This window comes from Nomia melanderi, chromosome 6, assembly GCF_051020985.1.
Source record: "Nomia melanderi isolate GNS246 chromosome 6, iyNomMela1, whole genome shotgun sequence".
NCBI classification, from domain to species: domain Eukaryota; kingdom Metazoa; phylum Arthropoda; class Insecta; order Hymenoptera; family Halictidae; genus Nomia; species Nomia melanderi.
In genome coordinates, this window is record NC_135004.1 from 14,784,194 (window position 1) to 14,811,186 (window position 26,993).

Below are 26,993 nucleotides of genomic sequence, written 5' to 3' on the forward strand. Positions count from 1 at the left end.
TATGCGAGCGCGACGCTCCTCCCCTCTTGTGCACGAGTGATCTACGAACGTCCGCTTTGTTCTTTATCTTCCGGCGTTGTCTCGTCTCCTCGAATGCATAAATATATAAGAAAGCGGAATTCGTGTCCGGAATATGCCGCGGGTCGAGGCAGGCCAGCTTCCGCCGGGAAGAAATCTGTCCGATGAGGGTAACGTCGAGGGGCAGGGGGCGGCCGGCGCCGTAAGGGCTCGCGGAGGGAGTTTGCGTATCGAGAATCGAACGGAAATCCCGGGCGAAGTGTCAACACGCGAACGTTCGTTGCCTTTTTTATTTATTCCGCCATTATTTCCGCGTATCCGTCTAACAGAAACGATAAACCGTACCACCGCCGCGCGACACGTACCGCATATTTTTTTTCCATAAGTTTCGAGCACACGTCGATGGGGGCTATCTCGAACACGTCATCGAGCGAAATTGTTGTAGGCAAACAACAGAGGACAGAGGGTCGGTGCCGGTGATGGAATAAAAAGGATGCTTAATAGCCGCCAGTCTGGTGGCTGTTGATTCGTGTAATGAAATCAAGAGTAATCGAGAGGGCGACGGCTTTTGTGTCCAGGTCGCATGAATTTCGGGCGGGCGACCATTAATTACTCGAAATTAAATATCCTTCGCGGACTTTAATTAAAATGTTTACAATGTCGGCCGCGCAGATCGCCGGGGACATTTTATCGTACCAATATATTAAAAAGGGCGCGGATTCATTCATCATGACCGGGCAGGATAAACACCTTTTTGACAAAACTGCACTCCCGCGTTGTACTGAATAAAAGCTTTTCGAAACGAAATTGTCTGTCGGAGATCGGAAAAAGCAATTTCGCTCGACAGCGGAACCGGTTACAAGGGAAATCTGGAGGAACGCCGACTCTTCGCGAGCAATTAACCAACGAGCACCAACGAATTAATACGACTCGTCGATCGCTGATTACCGAATCCAATAACGCAATTACGGCGTGGTTCGATAATATTCGTGTAATTAAAATTCCGCGCCCTCTGCCTACAACCTTCGCTCGAACCTCGGGTGCTTCCACCTCCGCCCGTGGTCCCTGACTCTTGCGAGCAAACGATTCTTGTTTGTTTTGCAAACAAAGGGTTTCTCGTAAGGGTTGGAGGAGACTTCGAAGAGAGAAGGAGCGATATAGGAGCGACGAAGAAAATGGAGCGGGAACCGACGAACGGGGAGAAAGAAGAGAGGGGCGGAAAGTGAAAAGGGGGTGCTGGAAAACAGGGGCAGAATTATTACATCTTTTGTTCGAAGGCTCGAACCGCCCCATTTGCGGAATTGCGGATCGCGATCCAGCCGCGATTGCGACCGCTGAATGCCACAGGGTCGGCGAGGCTTTTGTTAGTTTTGACTAATTTCCGCCAGGTAATCTGCTTCAATTCGAATTTCCCCGACCGTAATGGCGCGTTACAGAGGAATTCGGTAAAATTGTCTATGCGATCTGAATTCCCGATTAGTTTACGGCCAACTGCGACGGATAACCATTATTTCCGCATCCCTGACGCGACCAACCGCCGGATCGGTTGTATGTACACGAACCAGTTTCCTAATTACACGCGACAATTATTCCGATAAAAACGCATCGCCGCCGGCCTCCGTAAAAATTAATAACACCGCGGAACGGTCGATCGTAAAATTTTAATCCCCCGCGTGTCGCTCGTTCACTCGCTCGCTTGCGCGCGCTGGCTGCACCGTCGCCTAGGCGGAAACCCCGCTCGCCCCTTCGGGCAAGTTTAATTCTTGTGGGTCCCATCGGTGACTTTATCGCGAGAAATTGCGACGGTCCGGAAACCGTCGTTACAGCATCGTTACCGTAAGAACTTACTGCTAGCATTGTTACGGCTAATGTTACCGAACTTGGTTAACTTTCAGTTTTACCGCTCGATTCGGATTAAGAATTTATGGTAACGGCCGACTCTTCGGTTTGCCCGGCAGCGTACCGAAGAACCGAGGAAAACGTTTCCGAGAGACACTTTAATTACCGCCGGTGGTTACGCTCGAATATTTATTTTTACGAGGGTGTAACTAACTGTCGATCTTGAAGGACGACGGCGTCGCGACACACTGGGAATCGCTTTTTAACGCGCGCCGCTGGTAAAAAGACGTCGAGGCGAGAATAAACGCGAAAAAGAATACGTAAACAGAGAATAAGTCATTCAAGACTGCGGTTGGAATTCAATGCATCTTGGCTAGAGCCTGTTCCCGTCGCGTATAATTCGATCCGTCCGTCGTATCGTCTTACCGTCGATTCAATAAATCGGGCGACCAGCTCGGACACGAGATCGGCGAGAAACCGGGCATACTGGTCTCATGTGTCATCTACTTGCCAGATCGGCGCTTTCACTGGCAGTCAATTACATTAACGAAGAAACACGGGGCGACAAGCAGGGAAGAAGAGCCGGAAACTTATAACTTCTTCCCGCGAACTTGCCATTTTTGCTCCCTCCCGTCAGTCGCCGCAACAGTATACTCGTGGTCGCGGCGCGTTGCTAGTTTCCTCGGCTATCCGGCTTGGTTAACTTCCGCTAATAATGGCAAGACATTAATTTCGCACGATTGGACCCGGCGGGGTTGAGCTACAAAGGCGAAAACACCAAGAGGAAAGACGTGTTTCGAAAAGGACGAGAGACTGCTTCCCCTCTCCTTCTCTCTGGCTCTATCATTCCTGCGATTTCATTCACTGTCTCTCTTTCTTTCTTTGTTTCTCCCTCTGTCCCCCTCTCTTTCTCTCTGCCAGTTACTTAAACGAACCCCAGGTTGGCATTCGAATTCTCATTCCGCGACGGGAAAAGGACTATTTTAACCCTTCTTCTTTACGCCGTATAATCCTTCCCTCTGGTAGATCTCTCTTGGCGGTTGGTATAATCGAGCCACGCCGGTGTTCCCGCGGGAGCCGTTGCTCTCGACACGATTCCACCAAAGGATGAAACGACGAAAAGTTTAATGAGCCCGCCTACCGCGTGTCCTCGGTCGGTAAAATTGCCTTTTCGTTCTCTTAAAGGATGCCGGGACAACGCGGCGACCCTATAATTGGGACAAAAACAAGCCTACCAATTTCCAAGGTCTAACCGTTCGGGCTATCGGGTCGTTCGTAAACGAAACTCGTACAGTTTCGTTCGCGAACCGATGACGAACGAGCGAAAGATCCGTGAAGAATCGTCACGCGAGTCGCGTACTCTGTGTTCCAGCATGCCGAAACATAAACGTGGCTGAGCACTAATGGACCACCTTAAATATGTAGGACCGGCCTGCCCACCGGGTAGCGGGTAACAATAAACTAACACTTAAGACGTACTCCAAGGCACAATGCGAAGTCACACTCTCCGCGCTAACGATCTCACCTGCCGAGGCTGCGAGCATTGCGCCGTAGTGTCTCTGGAGACTGTTTTCACTTGGGCGTTTTCACTTGTCACGAGGAGCCCGGAGAAGTAACGAAAATACTGGAAAATGTTCCACCGTGCCGTTAATGTAAACCCATAAACGCCTATAATACATCATTGAACAATAAACTGGCGAAATACATTATAGAAGCTATTCGAGAACTGTGAGCTAATGGCATAATCTTCTTTAAACACTAAAGTAATTCGGATTAATTGAAATGTTTAAATGAAACAGCAACGAGAAGCTTATCGATCGCACTGATATCCAACGTTAATAGTGTTCAGTATTTTTTCCGTGATTCGACGTAATGGTAACAAACAAATCTAACTGTATACAGATAAAACTCAGACTGATAAATTTGTTCTGTTAACCAAAAAAAAAGGAAATCGTTGACCATCGCCCTTTGGTAGATGAAAAACGCGCGTTTTCATGAAGTTAAACAAATCCTCCTGTAGGTAATGAATTGATGGAATTATATTTTTTTGCCTATCGTGCAACTGCGAATCGAAAAGCTCCATCCGTGTCGTAGTTTTTCGTTTAAGCGAACGACGCGAGGCCACGTTACTCGCCACATCATAAAAACTAACAATGATGGAAATATTAGTTTTTAAAGCCGCGCAGGGTGTCGTTAACGGTCTCAACCTTTCCCGGTCGCGAGCTGAAAGTTGCTGCCCCCTCGTTGCTCGTCGGTTTTCTTACGCCCCGCGTTTATAGGCCTTCGTGAGCTATAATTCCTCTCTCCTCCTATACTGCTGCTTGATACGTAAGGTAAGGAACGTGTTCCCATTCGTCGACTTTGTACGAAGTTATACGACTTTATCTGCAACGTGTGTCGGAGCGACTCTTTTCATAAAGATATATATAATTTCTTGAGGGTAATCCGTTCATTTTTCTCCCTCAGATGCTACTACCGAGAGAAAAACGATTCGTTGTCCTTATAGAGCATCGCAGAAACAATTTTTGAATGAACAATTTCTTTCGAATTTTATTGAAGAAAAAGACTAAGCGAAAAAGTTTTGAAAGAAATTGAAATAGACGAAATTTAAGGTAGCGTAAGAGATTACTTATCGCTGACAAGCTTCGATGTTCGATTGAAAACGGTTTGGCAGAGTTAGACAAGATATGGACAGCGACTTAGGAAAGGAAACTAGAAAAAGGGAGATTGTGGGATAGGAAGTGGGAATGCGTCATTGATGAGTAAGTTCAGTTTGAAGTTCAAGGTTTATCGAGGGAAAGTTTAGGTTCTGATGACTAAGATTAAAGACTAAAACCAAATCTAGATTGAGTTTGGAGTACAATATAAGCAACGAAGTTATTGTAATCGTAATTATTAAAACGACCGAAGAGGATCGATATTTAACTCGAATGGGGATGCATTTCAACAGATTCGAAATATTTTTTACGAAATTACTCTTAATTTTCAGCCACCATTGACTTTCGATCGCCATAGCCGATAACGACAGTGATTATAAATTTAAGCGCTTTTAACAAAAGCCACGTTCGCTCGCAACCGTTTCTCACGCAAGCGGCACTTTGCATGCCGCATTCCGGACGACTTGCCACCCTTGTTTGAACTGGCGAACTGGTGTTGCGCTCAAAGTCCGAATGCATAATTAATCGAGTTATCAATTAAAGGAGCGCCGCCGATTCGTGACCGCCTCGTACGATTGAATCGCGGTTACGCTGGTATCCGATCGTATTTTTCCAGAAACAGACGAATTAGAGCCGAGTCGACCTAGTTCGAACGTTTCACGTTGGCAATATTCAATATTTTATTCTGTTCGAGTTATCGATTATATTTCAACCCGTACGAATATTGAAAAAACTCGATGAATATTTAGAAACCATAAAAAATTAATCAAAATATCAGAACTGAACGGAATACTCCCATATGTAACGCTTGATCCGCCATCTTGCAAATTGTCTACCGAAAAAATGGCGTACCCACGAAAACTTAGGACTGAGTAATTTAAAACCGTGTTCAAGGGAAAAATGTTAACTCTATAAATTTCAATAGGAATCTATAAAATGTACCTAAAAATTTTGCATTAAAGAGATTGCCCTATGCTGGAAGCTCCTTCTGTTTGAAATGAGAATTGATAATACAAAAAATACTTTAATATCCATTTCATTATCAGCTCGCCGTACGATTCTTCGAATTCGCGAACCGTTGTTCTCTTACCACGAAATACACAATTTTATGGCTTCGGGTCGATTTATATTCCAGATACAGAGCCGGCTATCAATGATCGATCGATCAACAAAACGCTCATTGGCAGAACCGAACGGAGGTATGCAAACTCTGTTTGATACCGACGAACTCAATCATTCTCTCTGTTCTACGATACGGCAAGGACCAACACGGTCTGTGCAAATACAGGGAACCTGGTGCACTTTGCTCGATATTTAATGCGAACGTCAGATCCTTGTAATACATTTTCAATTAGCAACAAGGGAGTTGGACCACGCGGTTCTTCCATCAAACGATTTCGTACTTTCAAACGGTCCAAAAGTTTCAAGGAAAATTGCTCGTTGCTCTAACCAAGAGCCTAGTCAACACATTCATCGCAGATAGTGCCGAAATTTGACGACAACGTTGAAAATTTGTCGAATCCTCTCGGATGCAAGTAAATGAAGCAATACTATGTAGATAAAATATATATTACCTATCCGATCAAAGTGTAACAGCGTAACAATAGTTATGTATTGTTGGCGTAGTAGAACATAATTGAACATCTTCTTTCTTCAATTAAGAAACGAAATTAATACCGCAGTGTAGATTACGACTACTTAGGACAATGACAGAGAATAGATTTTCTTCGTGTTCACGATCATTCAAATTTCACAACCGTTACTTTTGAACGCGACACTGAAATGCTAAAACTATGGTTTTACATAGAAATTTGACTAGCGCCGATAGCGCCATCTGTACAGGCGAAGTGAAGCTTAAATAAGGATACCACATCCAATGGGGTTTCCTGGCTGTGGTTCTGAAATACCGACACAGGCGCAAATGTCCTAGTACACTAGCGAAATCTATCCGATTGGATCGGATTCTATGTCTGTGTTTGCATGGTAAACTAAGCTGACCTGTCATTGGTCAACGAAATCGGCAAATAACGAACTTTAAGGTTTTTAGCTTGTTTCCCTTATACATCTAATTTGAATTATGCCTATGTCAGTTTAAATTGCCGCGTGCCGCCAGTTTGACGCGTCGAAATTGATTACGTTTCAAAGTCGCTTAGTTTATGTAATGTTTATCGACGATGCAAGTGCTTTAAGTGCGTACTTTATCTTTTTAACGGTGCCGGTGAATTGGAAAATAAAACTGAAAAGTATTGATACGTGAGCTGAGGGAAGATAATCAGAAGTACTTTACCTGGGATTACTTTTAAGTGCCGTAACACCCGGCTTCTTATCAACGCGAGGTAAGTCAACAGCGATAAATACTTTTACAATTACAATTGCGTAACGCAAAACAAAATATAACATTTCCACGACCTACGATGCAATAACATAAACGATGTTATTGTGTATTTAAACCGATACGAATTGCAATCGCCTCGAGCTTAGTACAAAGAGGAACAGCCATCTTTGAATATACAATCTATCGACTATATAGGTGTATAATACTAAAAGGAATAAGTTCTCGTATATTCCAGCGTGTTATAGGTTTATATAGATTATTTATTATATCATTTTAATACATTTCTGGTGTACATCTTTAAAGCAGTAACAATTATATAAAATGCATGATTCAGTCAAATTTCATATACACGAATATGATGGGATGCGATAGATGCGGAAGTGATATTCGTCATTTTTATTAAATACGTAGCATGCCGCTATAACGTTATATAGTACGACGACAGTATGTGGCGTCGAGTTCCATTGGTTGTCTGCTGATAGTGGCAGTAAATAGAAAAAAGAGTCTGATGTATAGATAATAGCATCTAAGATCTTGACTGCTGATTTATCGTCGCAACCTCCATCCCATTAGATCGAATTTAGTAGCGCCATCTTTTCAATTTAGCACTTACAGGGCTTGCAAGCACACTGTCCTCCGGATTTGCAAGCGCATTGATCTGTAAGATAAATAGCATGAATACGATTTAAAAAATATTTCGATAATTCTGCGTTTCATTTCAATTCAATTCAACTTAATTATCAATTTTAACGCGTTGAATGCCATGGAGGTCACCGATGACCTTCAACCGAATCGAATTACTGTAGTTCACTCAATTAAACGGTGATTATTTGAAAACGTTTCTATATTATAAATAATGCTACCTAATGCGGTGACATTCAGCTAAATCAACGTGCAATGATAATAATTCAATTCGACCAAACGATTTAATATTGTATTTCTTGCATTTTGTGCATTTGACTCTAGAAATCGCGGCATTTGACGCGTTAATCGTAAAATCGAAACGATTTTACGGACCTATCTCAAAGTAAAAAATACTTGAAACAATCTGTAGAAATTACAAATTGATGTTTGTACTTCGTATTGTAACCTTCAGTGGAATGTTCACCGAACCGACATTAGCGCTAGCTATTCACCGGTCGTTGGCCGGGTACACAAAACAAAATAAAACGAAACGCGCACGGTTGGAGCTAAATATCGTGACTACACTTCGTGGAAGTGCAATCACTGTGTTTTATACGAAACGCAGTTCAAGCGGAACACTCTGGAGGCAGTATGACGAATACAATGCTGAGAATTATATTTGTACAGCGTGATATAATTGTCATTTTTGAAATATCATTCATGGGACATTAACCGAATATATTTAGTGAAACTCTATTATACATAAATAATTACCTCCGCAGCCGGAGTCGCAGCACTTGCACGAACTGCCGCATTTGCAGTCCTTGCATTTGTCTGTAACAAATTGAGACATAAATAAAATAGTGTACCAAGACGTTAGACACTGTGTAATTTAAGATATTCCAAATAATTTATTGAGGAAACGCAGATTATTCGATAACAACGGATGACAAACTGATTAAACTCATCAATTGAGCCCCACCAAGCAATTGAGCTTGATGGATAAATTATTTCATTGCTTCCTACACAGACCGATAACCATAGACGGCGAACGGTATATTAAGGCGTTCCAAAGAAATTCCACGTAGAACAAGATCATCCGCTTATTAAATTCCAGAATTATTGAAACGTGTAGAAATTTCTTTTATAATTCCGATCCAAATGCTTTATTTGCAATAACACGTAGACAGAAACGAATTAGAAAGAAATATTGTTATATTTGTTTTTTTAAAATTAAACGAAGAGACATTATTTATAAATAATTGTTTTTTGGAAACAAGTTGTTTGTGAGTCAATTTATGTTGTTATAATAATCGTGAACAAAAATTGAAGACAAATTAGTTTAATTATTTGATTATAAAAGATACGTTGTGTGTACTATCAACAAATTTAAACAGATTTTGAAAACAATTCGATAAGTTAACGAAAATTCATGATTTCCAACTATTGCGACAGGTTTTGAAATTATATTTCATTCAAATTGGTTAATTAAATTATATTTTTAATGTGGAAATGAATCGTAGAAATTGGTAGCAACACTTACCAGAGCACTTGTCGCAAGCTGGTCCCGGCATTTTGATTGGTGATTGATCTGGTTCGCTGAGTCGCTGAGTTCCGTGAAAGCACAATGACTACTTGTCAGTTCCGCTGTGCTGTTTCGAATTTATCGATCATCTCCTACCAGGGGCTCTCTTATACCAGAGTACCTGAGCAGCGTGTGCAACCAACACAGTTCGTGCCATGCGCAAACCAGGGCCGTGTTCACATAAGGCTGAATTTCAATTGCTTCAAACATTAATCTCTTTTTTGTTTAATCCAAAGTTTAGAAGCATAGGAAAGCTCCAATAAAAGCTGATTTAATTGCAATTACAATTAACGAGTAGTCAGGTGAATTTTGTACAAGATATATTTTTGTTTTGCAGTTTCGCTAGATTTCTACTTTTTAATTAAAAGTTTAAACTGTGTCCGTGAAAACAGATTTACGTCGATCAGATCCAATGAGCATTACTGTACATCCATCTATAATTAAAACGTAAATAATTAATGCTTTTTTATGTTCGAATTGATATTCAACGTATTCAATTTTAAAAATTCAGCGTCGTGATAATGGGGCCTGAAGGGAAAGTGTACGGCACTGCAAAGTACAGCACGAACCCAATGAAAAACGTGTTACACAACAGCGATTGATAACTACATAGATCCTTGAATCGATGCCGCGTAAATTCATTCTAGAAATTTTACGCAGAAAAGTAATCGGATGACTCACTTTAAAAGTGCTACGTACGAGAACTGCAGTTCTTTATGACTTTTTCTGGTAACGCATTAGAAAGAAAGGCTAGAGAAAGTATTTTTACGTTTGTCATTTTCTGCATTGGACATAACGGAAAGTAAAAGTTACAAACTCGGTATAGTTCCATTGAAGCGTTATAGGGAATAAAAAAAATTAATGAAACATGAGCATTATAAAATACAAATTTTATTAAAGAGTATTTTCCTTTAAAACTATTTAGTTCGCCCATAACAAAAATATAAAATATTAATATCTTTGCAATTATAAAATACAAACTATATATGTTTCTGTTTCTGGATAAAATTTGTCTTACTAGTTGCCTGCTCCACATGTATAGATATATCTTCTGGTTCATAATGACTTTCTAATATTTCACCAGTTGGTATTGTCCCTGTATTCCCTTGTTTTTGTTGTAACTTAATTCTACCTAGCAAGAAATTAAACATTATGTGTTTTTAATTGAAGAATTATATCAATATTTAAATATTTTCATTTTATATGTGAATTTTATTGTTTGTAATAATACCTTCGTGACGGGTAACTACTTTACTTTGCGGTGATTCCATTAATTGTTTTACCCTAGTTCCCTGTTTAGGAGATTTAGTTTCCTTTATCTGTTAAAAACATATAAATATAATATCGCTATTGAATCAAATATAATCATTTTAATATACATACCGTTTTTACTTGTGTAGGAAGTTTATAAGATGTTTTTGGCAATATGAAATGGTTTTTAAAGGTATTAGTTTTGTTATTTGTTGGATTTACCTGTGAAAGATTTGAACAAATTTTGTAAACATCCCTAATAGAGTATTTTACATTAAGTATTTCCTTCATTAAAAGCTTAATGCTTATGCATACCTGTTGCTTTTGTAATGGATTTGCTTTTGGTGATAAATTAATTATCCCATTTAGCGGTGTTAATTGTTTGGAATTTACATTTGGCGATGATTTCATACACTTTTTTGCAGGTGTAAGTAAGAGGTCATCTGGTTTAGCATGTACGTTTTTTATAAGTTGCATATCTGTACCTCTTATATACATACCAACTGGCGATATTATTTTATTATAATTCAATCTGTACAACCCTTTAGCATGTGGACTTTTCAAAATGTGATCTTCCACGGCATGCTTTTTGGGACTATACATACCGGGAAAATATTCTTTCTTCTTTTTATACTTTGCTGTTGGAGGATTTTTACCTGGTGTAACAAAGAGTTTTGCTTTCGCCTGTTCTGCTTTTTCTCTATTTGTGTTATCTATTTTCCCTGACAGTGGCGAATCGTATATTTCATAAGCTTTTATATTTGAGTTTAAGGGACTTTTTGTGTGAATAGGTGATTCCATACTTAAAAATCCTTTCCCTGAGTGGTCAGCTTGTGTATTTTTAATATCAGTGATTTCTTTATTTTTCATTGGAGTTCTGGGTGTGTAAGATTCTGATCTCTCAAGTAGATTAAAGAAGGGTTTCTGCTTTTCTAAGTATGTTAAATAATTTTTACAAGACATCAAAGTTTTCAGAAACTTAACTTCATTGTTGGCTAATGAGTTTGATTCATTCAGATTACAAAATTCTGGAGACGTTTCTAATGATTTTGTGTCTCCCATAACTTCAGCATCTGCATTAATTTCTGTAATAAGCCTTGCCGTATCAAGACACCGCTTTCTTTTCTGTGCTATGTCTTGTAGGAGTGTTTTTTCCAATTCATCTGTATCAAATGCTGTATAATCATTTGTAACTTTATCAACATTTACTTTATTAAAGTTTGAATCCCCGTTGCTTTTTATAGATTTTTTCTTGGTATATGATACATTTCTATATTCAAAATCTATTGATTTATGATCCGATTCTGTTTGTAATTCAGTACATTTCAAATCTAATTTATTTGCCCATGAATTTTGTTCTATACATTTATTCAATAAATCAGGAGTACTTGAAACAGTTTCCTTTTTGTTATATATATTAGAGACATCCAATGAAGCCATTTGTTCTTCACAAATATCTTTGAATTGAGTGATACTTAACAATGAAGGCATTGAAGAACACCTCTGTAAAGGTGTAAAAACTTCTTTCTCTTGAGGAAATAATTTATTACATTGCTCTTCTAAACGTTCAAATGATTCAACACTAGACATATTTGACGACAAATTCATACCATCATTACTTCCATTAAAATTTTTTCTTGAAATCTTCTGGAAGAACCTTTTCTTAAGTACATCTGTTGCAGATAGTGGTGTGCTAGGTGAAGCTGTATTTACTGGTGTAGTAAATGATTTCTCTTTTTTTAAGTGTTTGTTATTGATAAATTTAGTAGAAATTGGACTTGTAAAAACCTCATCACAGTTTGGAGGTGTAGAAGGAAGAGAAGGTGCCCATTCAGGCCAAGATTCATCTTCTATAAATTTACACATTTTTCGAAATTCAATTGTCAGTCTACTTAAATTTATTGCTGATGTATTAGATGTATCTTCACTATTATTTAAAACTGATTCTTCAATAATAGTTACTAGCTTTTCAGTGAAATTTGTTGGTGAATTCACGAACTTCTCAGACAAACGCTTTAAAATTGGTTCTGACTGTGACACTTCCTTTATTTGATTTAACTTATTATCTAAAGAGCAAAGTATTCTTTCAAATTTGTTTATTTCTGTGGCTTCCTGTTCATATTCATACTTTGTATCAAAAGTATCTGTATATGTGTTTTTACAGTTAAGTAGAATGGGCCAAGATTTTGTTATTGTCTTATGTATATTTCGTTCTGGCATTGAAACTTTATCAGATTTATTGCGATGAATATTATAATTTGTATCTCTCTTTCCTTTATTCAACGAAGTTGGTGTTAATACATACTTGTCTTTAGAAACTGTATTTTCCCTTATTGCACATTGAGGATCAATATTTTCCTTATTATCAACTTTCACACGTGAATGTTTAGATTCAGCATTATTTACAAACTCATCTGTTAAATTGTCATTTTGAAATAAATCAATCCATTTATTTAAATCTGGTGCTGACGGTACAAGTGTAGATGTTTCTGGCACTAGAGAATCCTTTGTATAACTGCCAGCTAAAATAATTGAATGTTTACTTGTGCGTGTAGATCCATTTGAAGGAAAATTACATGTTTTTATCTGATCTAAACTATCTTGAGATATAGAATCAAGAGTATCAGAACTGGTACCATATTCTAAAAAACAAATTATTCAATAATTAGTTAAGTATATTTTAATATTTGGTATAGGAATAAAGCATTTGTATTATATTCACTTACGGAAACTGTTTAATGTATCTGTAAAATCTCCAGCGTATCTTCGATGCTGACTCATGTTACCTTCTTATTAAAATTTTAATTACATTCACTGATATTCATTTACAGAACTTAAACTCTCTTTTAAAATATAATTGTAACGTTCGTTGTGTATTCGTTGTAGCAAACAGCCATTACCTCGTTTTGAATAGTCAGTGCAACCAATCTATTCACTGCTGATCAGTATAGTTACTAATTCTAATTCAAATATCATACGTAATAGTTTGTATAAATTTATAATATATTTCCTTATTATATTTCAGAGAAAAATATTAGCAATCAGTTTAATTACAAGTTAATCGAAACAGATTTAATACAAACTTATACATCCTTTAGTTACTAGCACTAGTTATAATACGATTCACAGTGTTGTTATTCAATTGGCAACATGTAAGTTAACTGTTTATGTCGTGAAGTTAGCTATAGTGTATGTTTAATTGTTGACGAATAGAACTATTTATTTTCAAGTATCTTTTATTATGCTAAAAGTGTGGTTTGTTAAAAGTGTTTGTGTTAGAAAATAATCAATATAAGAACCTTAATTATCAATCATTATTCAATTGTCAATCATACATTGTACTATTTAGAATTTGAACAAATAACCTTAAATAATTTTAATGTGTTATTTTCATTTTTTAGTTGTTATTAGGCTGTTTTATGTCATATTATCGTAAGATAATTAGATAAAATAATAGAATCAAGTACGAAGAATACTCATTTTCATGAGTTCCAGTCAACAATTAGTAAGCAATGTTTCTGTACCTAATAAATATGATGCAAAATTTATAAAACTTGTACATAAAACACTAGCTGAAACGGCAGAAAGTTTTCAAAAGGAACAAAAACGTATGTAACATATATCTTTTAATGTTCTGCCTTGTTTGTTTATGTCATAATTAATGATTTTAGTCTCTGATAAAGTCTTGTTCAACTTGTATAACATTTTTGGTGGCGTATTTGAAAGGGCATTGGAATTATATGAACAAGGACGTATAACTCATATTTATCCATGCAATGATGTTAATGCAGCTGTACCCACTGATATGAATAATGCAAGATATTTAATACAGGTTAAAGGATTATCAGGAGAAATATATATATTTTTCCCTGACATAAATTATTGCACTTGTGCATCATTTAGGTATTATAATTTCAAATTCCATAAAATTATACTAAAAATCAATTACACCTGGTGTTATAAAATTTCAATATCACAGATGTCAAGTACTCAATGATAAATCCATCTTCACCTGCAAACATGTTTTAGCAGGCTGGTTAGCTACAGTCACTAAAAGTAAATTATCTTATCAATATATAACAGAAGATCAGTTTCAGGACTTATTACTATATCAGGTTTCATATCAGCAACATGTTTCCTGATGTAGAAGGTCATAAATTAGTTGCAAAATTGGGAAATCTTAAGACTATAGTACAGTTATTGAAAGCAATTAATTTTAAAGAGGTACAGTAACAAAGTTTTTTAAATTAAACATCAAATATATTTCACGTATTTGATATAATACTTCATGCATTCTATCTAGAGTGCAACATGTTTTGGGACAGAAAATGGTTTAAAATTAACAGTGGAAGATGTAAAATGTATGCAAGCCAGTGCTTATATTCCATCTCACGTATTCCAAGAATTTACTTTACAGGAAGATGTAATTTTTCGAATAAATTTAAATGTACTAGTTGAATGTCTTTGTATGTTTTGGAGCAATATCAATTCTCAAGGAAGTTCAGTAACTTTTCAACTTTTTTATAAAGTATATATCAGTTGAACATTATATAAATTTCATAGTTATAATTATAATTAAATTTACTTAATAATGATTATAATGATAGGGCACTGGATATCCGGTAACAGTTCTTATAGAAGAAGATGGTATTATAACAGATTGTTCTTTAAAAACTCAAGAACCTGATGAATTGTTAGACTTTCATCTTGAACCAGAAAATGTTTTGAATAAAGTAGTTTTGCAGACTGAATTATTGAAGGATATTCTATCTGAGCTTGATCCAACCAGTGATTTAATAGAGGTAGACCAAAATTAAATTGAGGTGTTAATAGTATTGTAGCTCTACAGTTAAATTTTTATATTTATAGCTTCTTTTGTCACCTTCTGCTCCATATTTTCGAATTAGCACAGCTGGATTAGCTGGAATTTGTCACGTTGAATTACCACATGATGGGGATTTGGTAGATAGTTTTCAGTGTGCTTCAACAGCAACATCTAGTTATAAGTTGTCACATATTAAACCAGCTATGAAAGCATTGGCATGTGCTAATAAAGTTTCTTTGAGAACCGATGTGTGTGGATTGTTATGTTTTCAATATATGGTGAAAACAGATGAGGGTCATACTTGTTACATAGAGTATTATGTAAGAGTCAACTTCTTTCTATCTTATTTACATAATCAGAAAATTTTGAATGCCCTATACAAGCATATGAAAAATATTCTTTCAGATTTCACCGGTGATAGACCCAGATGAATAATTGTACTATAAATCTATATGGAGTATTATAAAGTTGTACATAGTAATGGGATAAAAAATATATAGAGTACTTTTTTATCGAAATTATTTTATGAACGTTCATTCATTTTTTGTAATACTAATTGTAAATATATCTATATATAAAAAAATACTACTTTTTACAAAACACATAGTTACTTCAATTTCTTTATTTATAAAGATTTCGATTGTGCGAAAGCAAATTCAAACAAGCGTACAAAATATATAAACCGTCGGATTTCTCGGTACGTTCTACAATTATGTTTAACGTATATAAATATGAATATACGCTTCGGAAACAGTGTGCGCGCACATTTTCACATTTGAAATAACAGCAGTAGCATTTATACGTATCAACATATACTCTCTGCCTCTCTTTACATTTATAAAAAAAAACAATGTATCATTCTTTGTAACAATAACTTTTGACGTTGTTGATCCATCGCTGGTCAGAAAAATATCATTTCCCAGTTAGAAATGCTTTTACTCTTGGACCTTGTATACTCTCGTGCATACAATATCGTCGACTTTCATTATCTGCAACATAATAAACGCAATTGATTATTATTTATTCACGAGTCGGATACGATAATCGTATAAAAAAGTAACATTCGCGTGCACGCGATTCTTTTTTGTCAACTGGCCCCCAAGGTTTCGCCGCAATTGATTATCATTAACTTCATTATTGAGCTTCTTATTAAATTGTTCGAGTCACGAATACGAGAGGCACGCGGTAATTGTCGGACCTTTTGACCAATGACATACCCATTGTTATTATCATTAGACGTTCAGCCCTGTTATCTTTCGTTGTGTCGTTCAACCCTGCACAGCCTGGCTTCCATTGCACGAAACCTAACTCAATTGAACCGTCAGGCTTATAATTCTTTAATGATCTCCCACGGTGCGACATTACGTAATTGATTATCGGGCAGATTTTATTAGATTTACCGTGTACCGTTCAGTCGAAACGGTAACGAGTCATCCGGCGAGTTACAGGGGTCAACGATAAACGTTTCACACGTCCGATCATGAAAAAGAAGTCTTATCCGCGTTCACTTGCCGCGTGTAATCGTGTGCGTGATACGTACCGCCTTCATTTCCGTCGGCGTGAACTCTCTTTCGATGGTGGTCTGCTTCTCGCCCTTCTGGATCTGAACAAGCTTATTTCCCTCCATGGTGCAGACGCTCTTCACCTTCCTGCCGTCCGGGGTCTCCTCCTCGAATTCCTCGCCGAGCTTGAATTTTATTTCGGAATTCTTGAACGGGCTGGTCGTCTTCAGCGTGTACAGGCCACTGTCCTCCGTTAATTCAACGACAGGACTCACGCTGCTACCCACTTTACGGGTCATCAGGCCCACGCCTGAAAGAAGAGGAAGCACGGTTTAGAAATCTTCGGTGAATTGAAAGAACACGCTTCAAACCGGTCGTTCTTGAGTCGACTATATCTTCTACGTCCCGAGCGTTCCGGGTATATTCAATGTGTTTAAAAAAAAAAAAAGAAGAAGAAGAGGGGAAACAACTGCTAGCCTGCGCGCGTCACTCTTCACGCACAAATTATTAAAACGTTCGACTAAATGAGATTCGCAAATATGTGATTTCCGGTTCGATCATGAGAAAAAAAGGAACGCTACGTCACCTAATGTTCTCATGAATTCATCGAAGTTCTCGCTGGATTCCAGCTTGTAACGTTTCCCGTAAAATCCCGACAACATTTTTCGCGACGGTGTGTACACAGTGACGAGCGATTTGGGAATGCGTGAAAGAAACTGAACACCATCGGAACGTTCACCGTATTATATACATCAGGGAACGATGCGTGTTCGGCTGCTTATCAATTACACACGGAACCCGTCATCGGTTTAATAAATATATGAATTAAAGGCATCGCAAACTTTGAAGTTTGAACTTTAGTGATACAGTCTACGATCTTGTTGCCTGTTTACGGTTGATATCGCCTATCTTTGGGAAACGATAATCGTTAACTTTGCATGGGATCTCCTTTTCTTTCAGTCTCGGTCGTTTCTCTGAATTTCCCAATCGATTAATCGACTTAATCGAAACAACTATTTAATGAGAATACCATGCTTTCCGTTTTATATTGTATCATATGTGATACAATACTGCATAACGCGACGGACTCGTGTAATACAATCTAGTTTTTCTAAATGTTCGCGGAATTATTGACGTTATTTCATCGCAGGTGCGTTATGTAATGACAAACAATATTCTCAGTCGCAATTAATAATACATTGTAGATACAAAACCTCACGTAACACTGTAACCCCGCGGCACGTGTTGTACTTTTGCACTTTCGGTCTGCGGGCGTTATTCATGGTCGGTCGGGATTCGAGGAAGTAATGCTTCATGATTCTTCGTAACATTAGTCAACACCATAACGCGTGGGCAACTCTGATCGGTGTGAATTTGCAGTTCTTCAAATTTCCGGTGATTGTAGGCAGACAGCCGATGACAATACCGTTAGAATGCAAAAACTAATAAGCATGCACGAGCTCATAAATTGTCATCGTTCATTGTTTTAGTTTCATACATTATGGAGGATTAATGTCATGTGGCGTTACATTGAATTTCGTTTTCAACGCGAACGTCACTAAATACTGTTCCTGTAATGTATCTGACAACTTCATTTTGTACATGCTTTTCATGGAAATTTGAATTTTGCGAGACAATGAAATTAACGAACGAAATTCTTTAAAATTCGGACTGAATAAAATTCAAGTCCGGTTAGACCGACGTTGGACTTGGTAGTCTAACATTAGGAGATTTTTAATTCATCCCAATACTTTGAAAAGACTGTTGCCATTATCAAGCCGCATGTGATCTTGTCAGAAGGTGAATGGAATTAATCAAAGCTGTCGTCAAGCGATGGCCGGTGGCCATGGGTCATGCGATTGTCGGTCGTCGCAAGGGATATTTACTTCTTAATAAGGACATTGTTCCTGATTGAATCTGGCCACGAAGAGGGGAAGGCGAGGATGTGTCTTTTAAAAGAGAATTATCCAACTGCACGGAATTTTGTGATACGCTTTACAGCGAAACTTGTTCAACTTACATATTTTATTATTTACATTTAACTGTTTGGAACGAGTAACATATTTTACTCGTTCGATCAACAATCAACATAGTTTCGAACGCGATAAACTAGCTGTTAACACAGTTACATAAATTTTCTGTAATTTTCGTTTCTACAGACATCAATTACTGACTTCAGGCAGAAACATTTAACGCTAAAATTCATGATACGAGAAAGAGGATACTTGCAAGACACATCCTTTTCCAAACGATAAAAATGACTTGCAGCGCTGCTCTCGTCGCTTACATATAAACATAGTAATAGCTCGTTAAGTAAGTGCCGATAAGAACATTGCTATATTATCATATCTGTAATGTTTGCAATGCTCTGTCCGCAGACTTGCAAAGTCCGTATTTTCCTACGCAGTCGGGAATTGAATTTCTACGCAGTGGGGAGTTTCGTTGAGTTATTAGAAATTCAAATAAATATTTACAGTTGTAGCTAAAGCTCCGCGAGCCGCCAGGAATTAAGATTGTTTGCCCGGAGGTAGAAAATACGTCCAGTTCCTCTGCATTCTCTTTCTTATATCAACAATGGAACGTAAACTGTGGCCATTGTTTGACGAGCTCGGAGAATGTGGATCGTTCTCCTTAAACGTTATGACTCGTTTTCATACGAATTATTCCTTGCCCTCTCAATAGCAAACAGTACTGCCATACCATTGCTCGCGTTGAATAGCATCGCTTTCTCTCATTCCCCTTCGCGCAGCGCTGAAACGAGTCTTTATCCTTACTCACTAGCGATAACGAAAGATACGCGACTTATACCATATTCGTACACACTCGAGCCAAATGCAGCGAATCGACGGGCCAAACAATTAGCTAAAAACGCTGGTATATCTTTCCCGTTCGATCGATCCGCCGAGATTGCATCCACCGTTTCGAATTATCTTATCCATCCCGTTCCGTTGGGCCCGCTTATTGGGCGGCGCGGTCAATGTGTTTTTATTAAGCCAACTCCATAAGTACCATACATTAGCACGATTCGACTGACAATTGCGATTTATTAATCCTGCCTGTAAATTAATTCAAGTGCTAAATTGGAGTTCAATCGAACTCCGTCTGCGGCACATGGCGGGAATTAAGCCGAGAGGTCAGGTCGTTGCACGGCCACTGGAGCATAGTTCAACGTATTAAAATTGATTATCTTATTTATTATCACAATACGCGGCCAGCCTCGTTATCGTGAATACGGTTGTTCCGTTCCTCGACCGGATCGAATGTACCCGCACGAAAACAAAAAAATGTCCCTGCATTAATGTCGGTTGCGGTTGAATAACGATCAGAACATTACATCTCTCTTATCTCGTATCTGATTTCTTGCCGTAGCCAACGACGATACGTATTTCCAACAACAACCGTGTTATACATCCTCCGTCACGGCCGATACACAGATCGCGCGGTATATTTGTAAATACCGAAATATCGCGTATCATTAAGGAATCTCTACTATCACCGAGCCTCACCTTCGGCGTCGTTCATCGGCTAAACGGATCGATCGCGACGGAATGTTCGTCTTGGAACGAAAATACGAGATACCATCGCGCGAGAGAACGATTCCCTGAAACATTCTGCGAGGTCGCGAAACGATGTGCACGGGTACTCGCGACATATTTGCGTGCCGGCGATAACGACACCCGCAGCCGTGATACAGCTTTCGTTCAGCTCACAGTTTCCGCACTGTGCCACCCCGCGACTCGCGAATTCCCGTATCCCGAAACGATGGCGATCGCGAGACACAAGGGGAGTGTCCTGTCGGCGGCCGCGGACCGCGCATTTCATCGATTCGTTCTGATACGTACCCAGCGCCTTCATGAACTCGTCGAAATTCTCGCTGTTGAACAGCTTGTATCTCTTCCCGAGGAATTGTTCGGCGGTCATGTCGATCGATCGGAACTGTCCGGAACGGAGCGGCACGTGACTGAGGAATGTAGGCCCAAAGGACGATCGCCGATGATCAGTTGAAGAGAGAGAACGTTGGTGCTAGTGCGGATACGACCGATGTTCACTGTCTTCTCGCCGGCTTTAGACTGACTAGGATCCGGGAGGACGAGGAACGTTAAAGGTGCACACGGCCACTACACTCCGAAACCAACTACACGGCTAGTGCACGGCCGCTCTCCTTCTCCCGCTCCCACCCATCTATCTCGTTGCTCCTTTCGTCCCTCTCCTTTCCGTACCCCTTTTCGCCCTTCCCGCTTTCGCGGCCGCTCTTTCTCATTCGGATGCCGCCTCCTGCTCTCCTCGTCTCACATTCGAAAAATATCCTTCTCCCTTCCGATATTTTCGCTCGCACGTTTTCGACGATCCCCTCTCGCCCCTTGACACCACTCCGAACATTCGCAGCTGCAGATCGCAAGATGCCCCGTCTTTCCGCAGCCGCAACTTCTCTCGTTTTTATTACAGGTTGTCGCTAAATTGTTTCCACCCTTCGTGTATTTTCTGTTTCCATCTGCGCGCAATGCGGCGCTGCTTTCACCCGGCATTTTTATCCTCGTTCCCTTTCGAGATCCGCTAGTCGGGATTACGATCACGCCTGTCGTGGTGTACAAGGGTTTTGCAGTTCTACGATAAGAGTTTGCAATGTGCATAACAAGTTTTATCCTCTCGTCGCTGTTATCATCCGACACTTTCTTTTCCTGGTTTCTGCGCTTTAGCCAAACGAATCTCGCGCGATCGATCCGATTGATACACGCATCTCCGATCGACTCCCGGTTCTTTAATTACCCCGATAAGATTATTGCAACGCTAATCTCGATCGATTATTCGACCGGTGGAAACGGCGTGGAGTCACGGATCGTGCGCGAGCATCTTCTGCCGTGCCGGTGCTCGCCGGCTATTGGACGCCGCGGAACCGCGCGCGACCCGCCGGCCAATCGCAACGCTTTACGATTAAAGTATGAACCTAATTATTCATAACGTACGAACACGCAACAGATATTATTTTTATTGCATCCATGTCGATCGTACAAAGTGTGCCGCGAGGATCGCTCCGTTAGCGGTGCGCGATACGGAAAGTTTTATACCGGAGGATGAGACAATAGATGCGCCGCGTTCTTATTGTATCCGCGTTTATCTTTATTATCCCAGTATCCCCGTGATCGACGGTGTATCGATCTCTCATTCGATTAGATTAGAAATCGCATCCGTTGGATGTTTTTCTCTTTCCCCGTTTCTGGATCATCCCTCAAGGTCCCCTGGATCGTGCGCAAAAAGCCACGGTATAGCGTTTCATTCGGCGGCAAGCCGGCGGCGTCGTCGATTTCGCTTGCGTTTGCCAAACCCCCACGGCGTGGTCGATAACGGCGCGGTGGAAACGCGACGACGTGACCGCCGCGTACCCGCGTCCATTCTCGCTGAGCACGGTGTCCACGATCACGTAGCAACGCGCCGCAATCGACGCACGTGAACGTCGCCGGTACACTTGGCAACGCCGAGGCGCTGCGCGAATTCCGCATCCACCATGCGAGAACGCGAACCGTGCTGTGCCGTGACGTACCCGGCGATTTCGAGTGTTCGTCGACGCCGCCCGTGAATCACGCGTGCACGCTTCCCCTTTCGTCCTCTTGTTTGCTCTATTTGCCCCCGCGGCCGCTTCGTCCCGGTAGGTACCGCCGTGCACTTGGCACATTTTTTGTAGCCCCGGCGGAACTTTCCTGAATCACCTGTTCAACCTTTATGCCAATGACCGGGTAGATACACGATTACCCTCCTCCGACCTCTACGAAACGATGGAAAACCGGCTGGAAATCCAGAGGGTTCCGTGCAATGACAAACATCTCGAGGGCCGGCGAAAGCGTGGGCGGTCGATCAGCGATCCTGTCCAGACGCAGTGTCCTTCGTCAACGTCGTCGAGGCTCGTCAAGGGCCTGCAGATGTCGGGTGTCGCGACGGGGGATAAACTGTTCAGGACAAGGACGCTTTTCCTATCGACGTTCCCAGGGAAAGCTAACGATCTTGAGAGGGTGGGGATCGATGGCGCGAGGGATCGATCCTCCTGAAAAAGGGCCTCGCCAACAGTCTTGCGACAACTCTTGTACGACGCATTCTCGTGACCCGGCGGCACTCTTGAAATTATATCGATACGGACGAGACCTTGCCTCATCGGAGCGAAACACGCTGTCCGTGTAAAAATAAGAAATACACGTTGTTGTCGGCACTACTTCTGCGGCGTCTTCTACGACCCCGCGTCAGTTTTTTTACAGAGCCGCGTTTAGAAATTATTTACGTTTCTGTTGGAAACTCGTCAGACTGCTTCGGAAGCACATCCTACGGACAAGATTGCCTCGATTTACATTAGCCGCATGAAATTATTCATCGAACGTTTCACCCGTGAAGACTGCAGTATCCGCACGCGTGCTCGACATTCGGAGTACACGATCAACAAATAACGATGAAGATGATTTTATTACAATCTGTTTCGCCGTTAATAATCATCTCTTACAACTTCAACGACATTCCTCTTTGCTTCGTCGAAGCTTCTCGTCGCAATAGCCGATGTACTGCAGAAGTGAAAACGAGGAAAACGCTTGGAGGGATCACACTCGAGTAATCGGAGCAGGATACGATCGGGGTGTTCGGAGTCCCGTTAATCGAGCACCGGCGAGAAAAAAACATTCGATTAGCGGCGGAAAGGGTGGATCCGAATGAATATTATTCGACGAACGGGTCTATTTATAGAGTTAGCGACGCGCTAAGTATCTTTCCGCGGCTGATATCGGGATACCTCCTACAACCGGTTCCAGCCGATCACCGGTTTCTCGCAAGCGTTATTATAAATCCAGTGCGGTCGATGAGCGCCAGTATCACCGCATTGGAAATGCGGCGACGACCGGCCGGCCAACGGGGACGCGCGTCGCGTCCCGCCGCGCACACATCCACAGAAGAAAAGGAAGCGATCGAGCGCGCGGCGCGCCGCGCGACACACTCGCTCCGCGGGTTCCGCCGGCTTTCAGCTCTCTCGCTCGGCCGGGTAGATTTGGCAACGCTGCGGCATAGCAGCGGCATAGATTCCGCTCCGCAACCGCAACCCGCACGCCCGGGCTAGCGCCATGATGCCAAACCAAGCTAGCCGTGGAACGGTTTCTCCGCAGTGACGCGCAAACTGCCGGCGACGGCGTAGCCTACACAGCTGAATCGCCTGCGGGAGACACGTTTCCGTCCAATATTCTCTCTTCCCGATCCCCTCGACTTTTTCCCCTCTTCTTGTTCCCGTCTTGTTGTCGGCCGGTCCTCCATTTTCGCGGTCGCATTCACGATTAAATCGATTTCGTAACTGCATCGATCGCGAATATTGGCCGGGCTCGTGCCGCGGTCTCCACGCTCGGATTAATCCGAATCGATAATCCCGTATCTCTTGTAGACGCGTCCTTGACAAACAATCGGCACAACGCAACGGTCGAGAATCATCATCCCCTATTCCACTCGGTGTCGTTAAATAACGTTCGACTCCGTCTCTCGCATCTTCACGGCTATCGTTCCTACTCTCTTCCTCTCTTTCTCCGCGTCCCTCCTACAGACCCTATCCCCCTCCCGCTCCGATTCGCCTCTGGCACCTGTTTTTACCGTAAAACGTTTTGCAAAGTTGGGGAGAAAAAAAGAAAAGTTGAGAGGAGAACGGAACGGAACGGAACGAAACGAAACGGGAGCGATCGTACGAAAAAAAGAGGCGACAAGCGAGGGTTGTTACGGCGATTACCGTTACCGTTTGACCATGTTCGATACGGAGAAATTTATCGAGGAAATAGAGAAACGACCGGCGATTTACGATGTGAATCGTAGCGAGTACAACGACCGTAACGCCAAGATGACCGCGTGGGACGAGGTCTGCCAGGTGATGGTACCGAATTGGGCGCGCTTGACGGACGAGGAGAGAAACGTAGAAGGTATACCAGCCTCTCGCGATCGATCGATCTGGATTCCTCCGCTTGCGCTTGCTCGACCCTGGCACTGGTCGCCGCGACCGTATCTGGCGGTCGTTTAAAATTAGTTCTAATAACTTCTTTTCTTGCCTGACGATCGTGAAAGTGACGATTTGTTCTCTTACATAATCTACAACACGAAAAATTGCGTCACGTGTGCGGACTGTCGCGGGTTTTTCCTTTCAACTCGGCGCAACTTGCTCGAACCACATCTCGAAACGCGAAGAACGTTACTTCCCGCCGAAACAATTTGTTTAATCCAGTAACGGCAGTTTTTCCCCCCTTGAAAAAGATCGGAGCGCCCGAGGTGCAATGACCACGGTGCGCCGTGACGTATACCGTGCATAATTTTCAGAAAAGAATTTACGCGGGAAATGGAGGAACATCCGTGACTACTTCATGAAGGAGCTGAAACTGCAGAAGTCACAGAAACTGGGATCGTCCAGTCGCAAACGGAAGAAATACATGTACTTTGATCAACTGCAGTTCCTTATGCCAACGGTGGACAATAAACGGTTCGTACTAATTGTTCATTCTATTGTTCCTAAGTAAATTGGTGTTTGTTCGTTTAGATCTTAAAAATTAAAGGTTTCAAGGTAGATAATTTAGATACGTATTCGTATAATTGCATCGATCGAAATCGACGCGAACGCTTACCAAATAATGTTTATGAAACTCAATTCGCGTCAGACTGATTGTAAACCTAATGTTAAACGATGTATGTACAGGGTGTGCCCTATATTAGTGTTTGCTACTTTCCAGGAACGTCGGGATAGGGTTAAATAATTGTAAATCCGAAGAAAGCGAGGGCGAAGTTGATAACCCGGTGATCGAGGAATACGACGTGCCGTTGGCCCACGCTGCTCCTCCCATGGCGACGGGCAGGGAGTACCTTCAGCCTCCATCGTACAAAATGTGTCCCCGTTACCCGAAACAACTTTGCGAGACGTCGTTCACGTCCTTCGATAATGAGATTCACGATATGCTGTCGTCACACAGCAGCCAACGGGTCGCCTACGACGAGGACGACTACGACAAAATGTTCCTGCTCTCTTTATTGCCTATCATAAGACAAGTGCCGGAAGAGAAGAAGCTGGACGTGAGGATACAGATACAACAGGTTCTCGCTCTGGCTATACGTCCACCGGATACTTGACGACCAGTGCAAGAGCTAAGCCACAATAGTAACGTTCCGAGATCTGGAGGTTTTTGCAAAAAGTTCACTAGAGATTGTATCAGTAAGGTTTTAAGTCTTTTATTTAAGAAACGTTTATTTAAAAGTTTGAAAGTACTACGAGAAGAATTTTATATATCTCATTTTTACGTATATTCTTCGTCGCTATCTGCTCGTGGTTTACAATTCATTGTTTTGTAAACATTGTGGTATATAGATGAAATGAAGAATAACACAGAAGTTACATCCTTGAATTTCGCTAACATCGGTCGTTAAGCGAAAGTAATGTGTGGCATAGCTCTCTCTTGCACCGAAATTTTCACACGTAAAGAAGATAACTGTTAATAGTACACAAGAAGAAATACACGCAAAAATTTTGCCATGTAATTATAACGTGGGGGATAATGACTAGACATCAAGAGGTATCAGAATGAATAAATATCACGTTTTTCAGTAGTTTGTGGCTTAGCTTCCTCTTGCACTGGATCCCTCAATTAAAGACGATAATTTCAGTTGCGTCGATGGACGATCGTTGTTATTTATAAGGTTTAGCGTTAGTGACCGGTGCGTACGTTGCGGGTACACTATCGGTCGCCGAGACGTCTCGCTGATTTATCGCGAGAAACACGATATTCCCATTAATTTCGATGACGTGGGCAACAATATTTACCTATCGCACTTGTTCCGAGGTGTTCGATTTTGTAGCAACACCGGCTAATTAAGTATCGGCCGCGTTTCGGTTACGTTGACTTCGATAATTGGTTAACGACAACGTGGATTGCGAACCGATCGCGTCACCGATACGCCGCTGAGATGGAGACCGTTTCTGGGACGTAGTTTTATAGGGGCAGAGCACGATTTACGGATTACACTTCGAGTACCTATACCTGTGATATTACACAAGGAGAACTCCTTTCGAAAGAAATACGGTAAATAGAAATAGAAATTTATGTAACGCGGCGATGTTACTGTAACGGAGCCGCGATGCGGTCAATCCTCGCGCGTGAGATCGGTACTTACATGTATTTTCGTAACTTGAAATAAAATGTTAATCATATTTTATCGATACCCTTTGGACGCGGAAATGTGTGAAAATTGTTGAGAAATAATTGTGTGAAGAACAACGTAGCGAGTAACGTTACTCATAGTCGATACAAGATCCGTTTGTGTTGAGAGATGCGCGAACAGATGGCAGCATCTGTACCTCGCGCTCGAATTTCTC

The 26,993-nt window shown here is 41.0% G+C and overlaps 5 protein-coding genes and 1 long non-coding RNA gene across 12 annotated transcripts in view; 3 read left to right on the forward strand and 3 right to left on the reverse strand.

The window, feature by feature from the left end:
* Nucleotides 1-6,505: 6,505 nt before the first annotated feature.
* The window catches only part of LOC116430136 (uncharacterized), a 100,815-nt gene continuing 80,327 nt past the window's right edge, over nucleotides 6,506-26,993 (forward strand). For both annotated transcript variants that reach the window (XM_031983856.2, XM_076368740.1), the window contains exon 1: nucleotides 6,506-6,850. The gene's annotated coding sequence lies outside the window, so the exon portion shown is untranslated. The remainder of the gene's footprint in view (nucleotides 6,851-26,993) is intronic.
* Nucleotides 7,089-9,185, reverse strand: LOC116430141 (uncharacterized). The gene is made up of 3 exons (XR_004235656.2): nucleotides 9,017-9,185; nucleotides 8,248-8,307; nucleotides 7,089-7,507 (listed from the first exon to the last, which is right to left on the reverse strand). It is a non-coding gene; the product is annotated as an uncharacterized LOC116430141 (long non-coding RNA).
* LOC116430134 (uncharacterized) lies at nucleotides 9,934-13,372 on the reverse strand. 2 transcript variants are annotated; one of them, XM_031983849.2, is made up of 5 exons: nucleotides 13,036-13,372; nucleotides 10,625-12,951; nucleotides 10,442-10,531; nucleotides 10,290-10,377; nucleotides 9,934-10,186 (listed from the first exon to the last, which is right to left on the reverse strand). In XM_031983849.2, exons 1-5 carry the CDS (start codon nucleotides 13,088-13,090, stop codon nucleotides 10,128-10,130), a joined length of 2,619 nt encoding a protein of 872 aa, XP_031839709.1. In that variant the 5' UTR covers nucleotides 13,091-13,372; the 3' UTR covers nucleotides 9,934-10,127. The 2 variants fall into 2 exon arrangements, with proteins under 2 accessions (XP_031839709.1, XP_031839708.1); XM_031983848.2 differs by having other exon boundaries at nucleotides 9,934-10,190.
* LOC116430137 (cell cycle checkpoint protein RAD1) lies at nucleotides 13,476-15,985 on the forward strand. 4 transcript variants are annotated; one of them, XM_076368744.1, is made up of 6 exons: nucleotides 13,476-13,917; nucleotides 14,036-14,533; nucleotides 14,613-14,837; nucleotides 14,917-15,111; nucleotides 15,179-15,454; nucleotides 15,540-15,985. In XM_076368744.1, the coding sequence occupies exons 2-6, from the start codon at nucleotides 14,441-14,443 to the stop codon at nucleotides 15,567-15,569; spliced, it is 819 nt and encodes a 272-aa protein (XP_076224859.1). In that variant the 5' UTR covers nucleotides 13,476-13,917; nucleotides 14,036-14,440; the 3' UTR covers nucleotides 15,570-15,985. The 4 variants fall into 4 exon arrangements, with proteins under 4 accessions (XP_076224859.1, XP_076224857.1, XP_076224858.1 ...); XM_076368742.1 differs by having other exon boundaries at nucleotides 14,036-14,212; nucleotides 14,339-14,533; nucleotides 15,179-15,985; XM_076368743.1 differs by having other exon boundaries at nucleotides 14,036-14,212; nucleotides 14,342-14,533; nucleotides 15,179-15,985.
* fabp (fatty acid binding protein) lies at nucleotides 15,741-20,788 on the reverse strand. Of its 2 annotated transcripts, none has more exons than XM_031983861.2 (3): nucleotides 20,479-20,788; nucleotides 16,675-16,946; nucleotides 15,741-16,123 (listed from the first exon to the last, which is right to left on the reverse strand). In XM_031983861.2, exons 1-3 carry the CDS (start codon nucleotides 20,555-20,557, stop codon nucleotides 16,070-16,072), a joined length of 405 nt encoding a protein of 134 aa, XP_031839721.1. In that variant the 5' UTR covers nucleotides 20,558-20,788; the 3' UTR covers nucleotides 15,741-16,069. The 2 variants fall into 2 exon arrangements, with proteins under 2 accessions (XP_031839721.1, XP_031839722.1); XM_031983862.2 differs by lacking the exon at nucleotides 20,479-20,788 and adding an exon at nucleotides 17,223-17,387.
* On the forward strand, nucleotides 22,370-26,828 carry LOC116430138 (uncharacterized). The gene is made up of 3 exons (XM_031983860.2): nucleotides 22,370-24,561; nucleotides 24,953-25,112; nucleotides 25,360-26,828. Exons 1-3 carry the CDS (start codon nucleotides 24,390-24,392, stop codon nucleotides 25,751-25,753), a joined length of 726 nt encoding a protein of 241 aa, XP_031839720.1. The 5' UTR covers nucleotides 22,370-24,389; the 3' UTR covers nucleotides 25,754-26,828.